We start from the raw sequence: 12,026 nt of genomic DNA on the forward strand, positions 1-12,026 counted from the left end.
TACACATGTATCTATACTTAGAAGAAGAATAATCATCGAAGAAACTTCTCATTAGCAAATACAACACTGTAACACACGTGAGTAGAGGGCTATAACTGAAGATAAAGGTTTGACCTTAAGGCTCACAATTAATATAACACTTAAGCTGTTCAGAAACAGGCTTTTGTTTTTCCTTTTGTAGCTAAATGAACTTTCTGTGTTTAAATACTAATGATTCAAAAGGTGTAAAGTTTGTAGAAAGGGAGAAAAGCCACCAAGCTAACAAAATAAAACACCGCAACAGTAGTGTGATCATTCAATTCCATATACAGAAACAGTTAAAATCTAAAATCCACTACAAGGCCACTCAGGTTTCCCTCTCAGTTCAGTGAAACAGCATTTGCTTTGCCCATGGGCTGACTGTTCCTCTAGCACAGACACCAGCATTCCTGGTGTCAGCAGGTTGAGGACCGTACGTTAGCATAATTTAGCTGTAGCACTCATCAAACGAGAATACAAAGAGCAAGCAAACAAAAAGGATAGCAAATTCCTGACCGGGAAATGGTCACTTGTGCATTCCTTCAACTGCAGAGTTCAACAGTTATACTTCTTCACAATTTTTCACAGTGCTCCAAAACAGAAAGCTCGTTCATGCAACTACCTGGTGGTAAACTGTCCTACCAACTGAGTCACGATGCTGCTCCATGACTTATTTGGAATTCTCCTGAGAAGAAAGTGCCAAATTTGGAAATAGAAAGCAAGCATCTGTCTTCTCAGAAACTCACCCTGTTCTGGCAGCACTTAAGACGGAGGATGATGCAGATTTCATTTGCAACTGAGGACCCAACACGCCTTGCCCTGCTGCCTTTTGATGAGAGCTTTGGAAGCTGTGCACAGACCAGCTGGGATGTGGGTACCTCTGAACCTAGACTGGCAGACAGAGCAAAAAATGTGGTAGGAGTGTCCTTACGAAAAAAATTATCTCACAATGATACCTAGGGCATGTACTGCTATGCAATCCCCACCTCCTGAAAATGAAATGCCTCTCTTTGGGAACAATAACAACAAAATCGCAAAAGCAATTCTGTAAGGTAACAACCTGCAGCTACCTGAGGAAAACAAACTATCTCCAAGGTTAGCTGCATCCTTCCCTAGATATCTCTAGGTTGGTCCCCTGCCTCTACTGAAAGTGTCCGGCAAAGCCTCAAGAAGCACATTAGATCTTTAAAGTTTCAGATTTCTTTTAAAAGCCACACCACCACCCAATAGCTGAAGAGGCTTGGGCAGATGCCCAAACCCCACACGACTACAGTACCTCCAAATGCTTTTGTGGCCATTTATTGCCAGGAGCAGAAACGTGTTGAGAATAACTGCCAAGAGTCTTTGTTTTCTGTTGTTGTTATCGCACAATGTCTTTAAAAAGAAGATACTCAGGTTTCAAACAAACACACAATCAAATTCCCTCATGCTGCTAGTCCTGTCTCACATTATTAGACTCTCACTTTTTCTTCCATGTACACTCATCCCTGGTTATGTTCCTTCCATTCTGTTCCTGCTAAGGCAATGAAAATTTACCAGCTTGGTTTGCATTCAGTTTTTCATGCATTACCACAGCTCTCAATATTTTTGGGCCATGGGGCCATTATGAGTGTTTTAAGACTTCTCACAGCTTACCATCTACCTTTTAACATAAATTGCTCACCCCTTTTCTTGTTTTTCATGGCTTGAGGACAACCTACAGAATACTTTCCATAAGCTCTTAAACCATCAAAGGCCCACAGACACATAGGAGGCAATAGTTATTCACTTACACATGCTTCATTATCTTTAAGAGCTCATCTAACATTTTTTATGTTGATTTCACGTTCTGTGAATACTTTTCTCTAAAACTAGGGCCAAATCTGACCTCACAATATGGCAGGTTAAGCAGGAGGCGAGTTAAAAAGGAGCAACTCTTACAGATCTCCACCTACACTTGCTTTATGAAGAAGTACAGAACACATGTTACATCATGAAAGCAAATTCACTAGTTTTTTTGTAATTGAAGGCAGGGTACTGTTGCCTAGCAACTTATCTGATTAGCATTTTTTCAAGTATCACATGTACACTTAGAAATGTTGCATAATAATGTCTCACTTCTATGCTGCTTAACCCAAATGGGGGATGGGGGAGGGGGAGAAAAGCTACCAAAATTAATAGCTTTATTCTCTTTACTGGTAATAGCTAAAGTACAAGACAGTAGCTCAAGAGCAGGTTGAAACATTAGTATTCCTGAATATTATTCCTGCCTTTTTCTGGCTTGCTGAATGTGCTTATACAAGCATTTTATTTTGTCTACTTGTCTGAAAAATGACACTAATAATACCAGCCTCACAGAGACACACTGAAAATTCATTAAGAATGGAGAAATTCTCAGATGAAAGATGCAGTGGAAGTGCTGGTGTTAGCACTTACAGCTGTTTAGTACTCCAAATGCTGCTAAGCTCTGGTCCAAAGTACAGCAAATTTAAATCATTGTCATGACATTGCCCAGTCCTTTTTTCTCAAATACAAATCTCAAACCACAAAAACTACATTTCTACCATCAGAATGTGACATTTTGCTGCCTCCTATGTTCGGTATGTAGCTGGGAAAAGAAAGAAGAAAACCAAAAAAAAACCCCCACTCAACCCACACACAAGGTCACATACACCCACATAAAACTGGAGCACAAAGCGTTACTGCAGCTCTTGAAACTTGTACCATGAAAAGCAGAGGTGAATCAGAACATGTGCACAGAATCAGAACACAAGACATTTTTAGAAATAAACACGCTCTACTTATTGATCTGATCTCTGAAAAACTAATTACACTCTAGCTAATCTACGAAAGAATTAAGCATTTAGTTGCCTTTATGGTGAGCAGTAATACTTCATAATACAAACACCAAACTAAGGCACTGTTTCCAAAAGGATATAATTACCTAACTGTAGGACGTGGGTTCTAGAAGTTAACTTTTTGCACCTCCACACGTTAGATGCCACCATTATATCATATCCTGCCTCTTTTATACCTGCACCCAAGTTTTCCATTGCACAGAATCAGAAAGGGTCAGTTGCCCAGGGTACTTCCAATACCATGCCAGCCTCTGTCCCCCGAAAGTGAATGAAGATAATGCTTTGGAAACTAAGCATCTCATCTCCTTGATAAAGTATTAACCAGCAAAGAAAAAACAAAAGCAACAACAACTAAGCTCTATACCGTAAGGAATTATGACATTACCTTCACAGCAGCTACTCTCTTCCTGGTAAACATTCGAGCATTTTTACAAACTGTGCCCTGCATCCTGTGGCTCTTGTACAAGTCCACTTCCAATTAAAAGCTTAATTGTGAGATGTGCCTTGTAAAGAACTGCTGGATCAAAATAAACCAAATCACACGGTATCTATCATGCCACTAGGGGAAACTATATACACATCTTGCAAACAGCAGAAATCATAAAAAAACGTAGCCCTTCCCCTAGAACTTACTAGAAGCATCCTTTCCATAAACCTCTGCTGATACAAAACACAAAGAAAATACGTGGGCCAGAGTACCTCGTGGATTAATCGAGCCCAGCTTTACTAGCTTGGTTAGCAGGAGAGGAAACAGCCACATACGCGACTACCATCAGGCACTCTCTGCCGTAAGCAGCAACAAAACACCCTGTCTAAAGCTCTGTATAGACAAAGCCCAGCCAAGATTTCTCAGCCCAGATTAGTCTGGGGGAGCTGAGTGACTTTAACTGTCTTCAGGGTGAAAAAACCACAAAACGACATAGAACCCCACTCCCCAGAAGGCACTTAGCAGTCACACAGCACTATGCCACAGCTACCCATGCTAAAGAGATTTTCCTCCTTCAGAAATACTTCGTCACCTCCTTCATGCTCCCAACACAGTCAAGGAGAACAGGACAGAAAGGTGCTTTGCAGAAGTCCTTCACGCAGGCTACCTGTAATATATGGCGCACCTAAGAGCAAAGATCCAGCAAGGAAGGGGTCAAACAGCAGCTTCGCTACTCTATGCTATCAACACTATCTAATGCTTGGATCTTATGCAATGAAAGCAAGACAGCCTGGCATTTGTGGTAGGGAAGATTCCCTCTGTCATCTAATCCAGCTTTGACAGAAGCCTGGAAAGGCGGGGGAGTTTGGAGATAAGATTGTAGTGAACTCTTGTGCACTGACACTAATAAAAATATAGAACAAAAGAAAGGGTAACATAAAACACATCTCTCTTTTATACAATGATTAGACACCTTTGAACACGTAACCAATAGGTATTTTCATTCAGATATGCCTACAGACAAATCTCTAAAGCACTCTAGCTTTTATTTAGCCTCCAAGGGCATGTTAAAGAAGAGCGTGCACCTGCAAATACAGATCCTTTACACTTGTTTCAGCTGGACTGCGAGGTGCAGAGGCTCTGGCTCACACTAGACATTATTGGGTGTATCATTTACAACCAGGAATGTAGCACTCTAACTAACTAGAAAGAGCACGTTGTTCCCAGTTGGCACAGCTGTTGGTAATCTGTTCCTGCAGAGCCAAAGCCTTTGCCCAGTCTGGCTTTCTTTCAGGACTTTCTGGTCGCCTGCACAACCACCTTACCTAGGAGGTCAGAAACAATCTGGATACTCCTGCCTCACGCACTGTCACAGAAATGCAACGGGACCAATTTACCTCTGATGCACAAGGCTAACCAGCCCCCCCGACTCACCCACCCTACCCCTGCCAGCCTCTACTGAGCCAGTAGAGCTAAAAGCAAGCAACAGAGTCAGGCAGCAGTCACCAGAGAATGCTAAAACACACACAGGAAGCAGATCTAAGGAGTAAAAAGGGACCATTTCACAAATCCATACCAACAGAGCCACAAGCAGATAATACCTTTTATGCTGGCAAACATTAGCTACCTAGATGATCCAGAAGTAAGGAAAAATCTCGTACTTCACATTTCACAAAGAGCAGATTTTATTTTGAAAGAGAACTTCCACTTCTATTGTTTAACTTCATGTCTTCCACTCCAGATCCTACCCATGAAAACCTTTGTTGGGCACTGTTTCATTTGCAGCTGTACAGGAACATACAGGACAGAAAGGACCCCATACACATCGGCTCAGGTGCCGTATCCCCATCCGCAGGACACACCTCTGGCACCTGAAAGCTTACCAAGGTACTGCAACTGCCTATGGAGGTAGCCAGCGTTCCCCACAAAAGGGAGGTGAGGAGTGGGAACAAGGCTTTTCCTGCCTCCTGCTGGCAATCAATTTCTCTAAGTAACTGACCCATTTTATACAGAATAATTAGCCCTAGGGAACGAAGGCTGCTGCCCTTTAATTAGTCATGTTGCTACCTCTCTCGTCTTACCACTCAACAGCAGGCGGCCTGAGCTGAAAAAAAGAAACAAAACAAAACAACACAACAACTTAATTTCATTTTCTTAATTATGGCACTTACTAAAGGCAATCCAGAAACAGAGAATCCTAAGGTACTATCAGCAACAATAAGATTTCCCATTACTTCTGTGGTTTCTTCATCAGAACAAGCAGGTCTCCTTCATGCCACTACCCCTTAAGCCTTCTCAAAACACTAGGCTTCTCTTTTTTTAGAAGCTTTTTTAGGATATTTCCCCTTCATCTTCCACGAGGAAAAACTTCTTTCCTACTGTCAGAAAGTTTTAAGAACAGAAAGGACTTCACCTAAAATCTAGTCAAACCTCCTGCATATCACAGTTTATTAAAATTTCATGCAGTTTCTTGCAAGAAAGCTCAGTAACTTAGATAAAGACAGAAGTCCTTTACTCTAAGAAGATTAGATTTGCATACTATGAACAAAGAGCACAAGAAACCATGGCACAGCCAGTGTGGCAGCTCCAAATCTGGCAAAGGACTGTTCAAATGAGTCTCACACAGATGACCCTTAGCAAGAGAAAACCTACAAAGTCTGGCCCCAGACTCTGTGGTAAGTACAAACAAGACTTGCCATCAAAGCATGCGATGACAGCAAAAAGATTTTTTTTTTTCCTCTGGGAAGGGTGCACAGCCTCCTCTCCCCTCTCCTCTCAGACCTCCTCCTTCCTGACATGCTCAGTCCTTGATTGTGGCTCACTTCTAATGCTTCACAGGAAGGCCAGAACTAAATTAATCTGGCTAATTACGCCATGAGAGGAAATACCTTTCCTGGACACAATGCTGTGACTGCCGGCAGCCCTGAAGCATGTGAGCTGAGTTCAGTTACTGTCTTAACCAAATGGACAGGTATTGCAAGCACATTTAGAACACCACAAAACAACTCCTCCTCTGCAGAGCTCTTGATGTGTAGGAATAAGTAGATCCACAAATCACAAGGCCAAAAGGATCTCTACATCTTCACTCCTTAGTACTTCTCCAAGATGCTGAATTGAAGCACAGATTGTAAAAAGATACTTCAATTTTAAGACTCCAAATGCTGCAGAGTACACCTTATCCAAAAAAATCTTTCTGTCCTAACACTCAAAGTCAGGATCCTGCATCTCCCTTCAAGGTTAAACTTGCCTTTCGCTGCTTAGCATCACATCACATTATGACATGGTTGGCAAAACTGTGGGGTCCCCACTATCGGGAATCATACAGAGATCTATGTTACTCTCAACCCACATGTCAATAAGCTATCCACAACTCTTGTTTTAGCCTCCCCCCTGCTGCCCCCTTGACCATCTCTGTAAACTGTTATGGGCTGTTCCCATAAGCATGCCAAGGTTTGAACTCTCCTAACAAAGCGGCTCATTTTCTGCCTCCACTGTCACCCACGGTGGAATGGGAACAGCAATACTGACCAAGGCTATAGACGTGCTGCCAGAGCCCCAGCAAGGAGATGTTATGCAGTCACAAGCAGTACTACCTCCACACCCACTTGCCGCTCCATGTGCCTTCAATCAGATTATGCTGCTTCCCTTCTCAATATGCCTGCAAACAAACAGGAGATCTCAAAATGTGTCACAGACATCAAATAAGTTGCTTGCAATGCTTCCACTGGCCTTTGTTTAGGAAGCTGATATACCTACTAGTTAAAACAAACGATTTCAAGTTAAGTCTTGTGTTTCGATTTCACAGCTACCTGTGAAATGCCACCCCTCTGTGCCTCAGTTTCCCTTCTACAAACAGGGGGCACCAGTGGGAATCTTAACTGCCTACGTCTGAAATTTGCAGACATAAACAAAAAGCTACTCAGGGAGAAGACACCTACTTTCAGCTTAAATGAAAAATCTTAATTTATCCACAGCAGGGAGCCATTGTCACCATAGACAGCAAAACTGACACCCCTGTGTGGAAGAAGCCATACCTTCTCACGGGGACCTTCAGGACGTGCCACGGGCATCAGGGTGACTTAGAGACAAAACTCCTACGGGCTTTCCTCAGTGCTGGCCAAAAGTGGCCATAGGCATCAGGGGTTCCATGTCAATAAGTCTTCCTTGTCTGTTTTCTAACAATTCTGTGGCAATTTTTCTTTTCAGCACTTCCTCTTTAGCACCAAGCAGTAGCCAGCCCCATCCCTAACTGACACTATACAAGTAATAACGTATTTGTGTTCCTGGAAATGGCAGAACAGAGCTCTTTGGGCAACCTCTTCTTCCAAATCCCCAACGCGCACAGCTCTGGCAGTCGTGGAGCTGTTCCCACCTCACCTGCAAAAAATTTCAACTCCTGCAGGGACCGCTTTTCCCTCAGAATTAAGAGGGAAGCAGGACAAACCTGCCAAACAAATTATGTCAGAGAACAACGCAAAACATCTCATCTGACAGAGTTTCAGTGCTTCTGCCGTGTAACTGGGAGCATTAACCGGACAATTTTTAAGGTCCCTCCCAACCCAAACTATTCTATGACTCTGTGATTAATGAGTTCATAGTCCCCCCGTAGTTTTGGACCAGCAAAGTCAGAAGGTCTCTAGGAAGGCACGGCGTAAGCTCCAGTTCCACCCCGGGATGCCGGCCAGCCCCCAAGCATCCCAGAGATCCCCTTCAAGACCCTGCGCCAAGGATGGGAGACACAAGGAATCATTTTTTTTTTCCCATTTCGCCGGAATTCAGCTAGTCTGAACGTTTTCCCCTAACCGAAAACGGAGCGAGCACAAACGTCACGAGGCTAATTTAAACCGGGGGAAATAAAAAGAAAGGGGAAAACTGTCATTTTGAGGCCCGGGACCCTCGGGGCTGCGCACACGAGCAATCCAGCCGCACAACAGCATCCACCGCCCCCCACCCTTTCCCAGTCCCGCTCGGCGAACGCGCTGCTCCTCCTCCGGGATAAAGTTTTGCTGATCTCAGGAGGAGAAAAGACGGCGCCGAGCGCCGCCGTTCCGCCCGCTCCCCACGGCCAAGCGCCCCCCGCCCCCCCCAGCGGAGCCCCCGGCACCGCCGCCCGCCTTTGTCTCGCCGCGGCCCCTCCCGCCGCCGCCACCCGAAAGCGCCGCCGCGGGCAGCGCATCCTCCTCCTCCTCCTCCTGCTGCTGCTGCTGCTGCTGTTGCTGCTGCTTGGCGGGGGAGGCGGCGGGGGACATGGCCTCACCGGGGTCCATGGGTGTCCGTGCGGCGGGGGGCGAGGCGCGGCGGTGCCAGCCGCCCGCGGCGGGGATGCGGCGGCGATCTGCACATGCTCCCGGCAGCGGCCCCGCCGCCTCCCCTTAACCCCTTCCCTGCTGCCCCGCCGCGCCTCGCCCCGCACCACCCCCTCCCCCCCCCGCCCAAAGCCGGCGGGTTTAGAATCGTAGGATCAACGGGCTGGGAAAGACCTCCAGGATCATCGAGTCCAACTGTTCCTATCAATCACTAAACCATGACCCTCAGCACCTCATCCACCCGTCTTTTAAACACCTCCATGGATGGTAACTCAACCACCTCCCTGGGCAGCCTCTGCCAGTGCCCGATGACCCTTTCCGTGAAAAATTTCTTTCTGATGTCTAGTCTGAACCTCCCCAGGCGGAGCTTGAGGCCATTCCCTCTTGTCCTGTCCCCTGTCACCGGGGAGAAGAAGCCAGCTCCCTGCTCTCCACAACCTCCTTTCAGGTAGTTGTAGAGAGCAATAAGGTCTCCCCTCAGCCTCCTCTTCTCCAGGCTAAACAACCCCAGCTCTCTTAGACGCTCCTCTTCTCCAGCCCCTTCACCAGCTTTGTTGCTCTTCTCTGGACTCGCTCCAGAGCCTCAACATCCTTCTTGTGGTGAGGGGCCCAGAACTGAACACAGTAGTCGAGGTGCAATTCTAGGGTTCTCTCTGTCTGGGCTGTGACAGCGCTGCCTGCCCACTGTGGGTTCTTGCCACCCAGTCTCCTAAAGAAACCTGTATTTCAAGGAAAAATACCGAGTGGCTGAGGGATGCAATCCCTGTCGTTGGATCTGGACATCCCTGCAGTGCCAGAAATCAAATGCTGCTCTCCGAGGAAATATTTGCAGCTTCACTGTTAAAAAATAGTGAAATGTAATACCTGGGAGAAGTGGGGTTTTTTCTACCCAGAAAGATCTCTTCAGTTTAAAAAAAATTGCTGGAGGAAGAGGAGTAAGAAAATAGACTTAAAGAGTCCTAGAATAATAGAATGGTTTGGGTCAGCAAGGACTTCAAAGATCATGCAGTTCCACCCAGGGAGTGCCAGCTGGCAGCACCCCATTGCCATACACCTCTGTATGTAAATAGATACAAAGAATATATATATATGTATAATATATATGTATAATATATCCATATGTATAATACATATATGTAGGGTATATATTCTTTATGTATATATATTCTTTATGTACGTATATATGAGGCTTTATGCAGCATCTCCATTCCTTTGGAGACATCCATGTCTAATTTCCACCACCCTGGGAATGTCACTGTACTGTCTCTGTCACCCTAGAGATGTTTATTCCTGATCCTCATCATTCCACAGGGATTCACACAACATCTCCTTCACTTTGGAAATGTCCATGCCTGATATTCATTACCTTATATATATATGTGTGTGTGTGTATATATATGTATAGAAAAGATTATATATATATATAAAAAAAGAATAAGTAGTGAAAATAAACTCCAATAGTTTCTCTTTCTGTATTAACTCTTCAGCAGCATGAGAACAGAGGGAAAAAACAATGCCTTTCTGTAGGATTAGGAACTGGGAGGTCGCGGTTGTGGACCAGAGTTCCAATGACCCCTCTGCACCTCTGACTTCCCCCGCGAGATGGAAGCCACAGCAGCTCCGCAGCACGGATCAGCCAGTCAATGCCTCTGAAGTGCCTTACAGTCCAGACACAAGTGAGGGAGATCTGTAGTTTCGTTCCATTACAGAGAGAAATCAAAGTATTGTAGGGCAAAATGGCAGCTTCAAGTGACATAAACTTGGAAGTGGCAACTGATCCCAAGCACAGGAACCTGTGTTTCAGCAGCACCCTGCCTTTCCTAATGAGCTACTGACTCTGGGCTCTGCTCTTCCCAAGCCTCCGATGCAGTCCATATTTTCTTTCTCACAGGCACCAGGTTTCCTGGTCTCTCCTGCCTTCTGTAGTACCAGAAATGATGAGCTAATGTTTTTAGCAGAATAAGGATGTTTTTATGACCTCTGTTTCGTGACTCAGCATTTCAGATACCAATAATAAATGGTCCCAATGATGAGGCGGCATTGGAGCTGTGTAGGCCCTTAGGCAGCTGTAAGGAAGGAATCTCAAGATGTCTGGCACAGCGGCTCTCTCAGAGGCAGGTGTTCTCCTGACAGGCTGCTCCCTCAGCCCCGAATCAAGGCCAGCAGATGCTGCGCACTCAGAAAACGCCGCGGCTTAGCACAGCTCAGTGTAACCCGGGAGTGACTGGCTGGCGTTCCATCAGTGTTCGCTCGGGGAGCTCTGTGTACAGACTGCTGTGGCTGCTCTGAGGATGCCACAATGCAGCAAACCAGCCTGTCACAGAGTCACCTGATTGCACAATTTCACTGCCAGGGCTGGAGTAGCAGAAAGATGGAGCATTTTAAAGGGGAAATGGAGAATAACACACAGCTATCCCTACCTCAGCAACCAAGCTGTGCAAGCTAGGACAGCATCGCACGTGCTGGTGACCTCAAGCTGGATGAAAAAAAGACACGATTGTTTTATATATATTTTAACACAGCCGAGAAGGAAAACGCTCAAACAGCTAAGGTGTCTTTGATGTTCCAAGGTGCACCTTTAAAATACCATATCCAGCCAGGCAGCTACAGAGGACAGCAGCCTAATGCAGTGCTTATGTATTTATAGTGAAATAAAATCTTTTAGAAAGTACTGAGGACTATGCTCGAGACATAGTCGAAAGGGAGCGTGAGAGAGATCATTTCACAGTATGAGACAGCATGAACATTTCACAGCATGAGAGGAGAGAATGCCTTACAAGGAGCAGAGGAAAGGTCAAAGAGAAAGGAAGAAGACAGCTAAGAGATACTCACCTATGAGAAGGATAAATCAACAGCCAGAGATGGACCAGAAAAAACGAGAAGCACATGTAGGGAATATATAAATCTCTATTTTCCTGAAGCAGAGAGAGGGAGGAGGAGGAGAGAGAGGAAAGGAGAGGGCTCTCAGAATGAGAAGGGAGGAAGGAGGAGGCAGTGAAGCAGGGGTGAGGGGGATGAAGACAAACGCTGTACTGAACTGAGGGGACAGGCAGGAGGGAGAAATGTCAGGGCGAGCACCTGGTGGTGGTGCTGTACACCTCAGAGCTTGTTCAGCTCTCCACAGCTGCATTAGCTGGTCCAGAAAAGCTGTTATTTTTCTATCCAGCCTTACTATTTTCAGCCCAAGCTAGTAATGAAAGAGAAAAGAAAGCCAATGGGATTGAGATTATAATGTGGTGGAAGTGGAAGTAGGATGAATCTCAAGGACAAAGGAAAGGATTTCTAGAACTGCCCTTTTGTCTGGCATTCGCTAGGAGGCTTGAGTTCTCTGAGGCCTGGTGACAAGGAGCAAGCACAGTTCTTTGCAGAGCATCCAGGCTTGTACACAGGAAGAGAGTTTGCAGTGACCTAAGCATGCTCTAGCCCCTCTGCAGCCAC

At 45.5% G+C, this 12,026-nt stretch overlaps 1 protein-coding gene across 4 annotated transcripts in view; it reads right to left on the reverse strand.

Annotated features, from left to right (window-relative positions):
* RAD51B (RAD51 paralog B) overlaps window positions 1-7,861 on the reverse strand; it is a 447,787-nt gene extending 439,926 nt beyond the window's left edge. For 3 of the 4 annotated variants that reach the window (XM_069858279.1, XM_069858278.1, XM_069858281.1), the window contains exon 1: window positions 3,241-3,693. In XM_069858279.1, the coding sequence (XP_069714380.1) occupies window positions 3,241-3,303 (63 nt within the window). In that variant the 5' untranslated portion in view covers window positions 3,304-3,693. Of the gene's footprint in view, window positions 1-3,240; window positions 3,694-7,316 lie in introns of those variants that run through there. The other variant, XM_069858280.1, reaches the window with a different exon arrangement.
* Window positions 7,862-12,026: the final 4,165 nt, after the last annotated feature.

The sequence above is a fragment of the Phaenicophaeus curvirostris genome, chromosome 5 (genome assembly GCF_032191515.1).
Source record: "Phaenicophaeus curvirostris isolate KB17595 chromosome 5, BPBGC_Pcur_1.0, whole genome shotgun sequence".
Classification (NCBI taxonomy): Eukaryota; Metazoa; Chordata; class Aves; order Cuculiformes; family Cuculidae; genus Phaenicophaeus; species Phaenicophaeus curvirostris.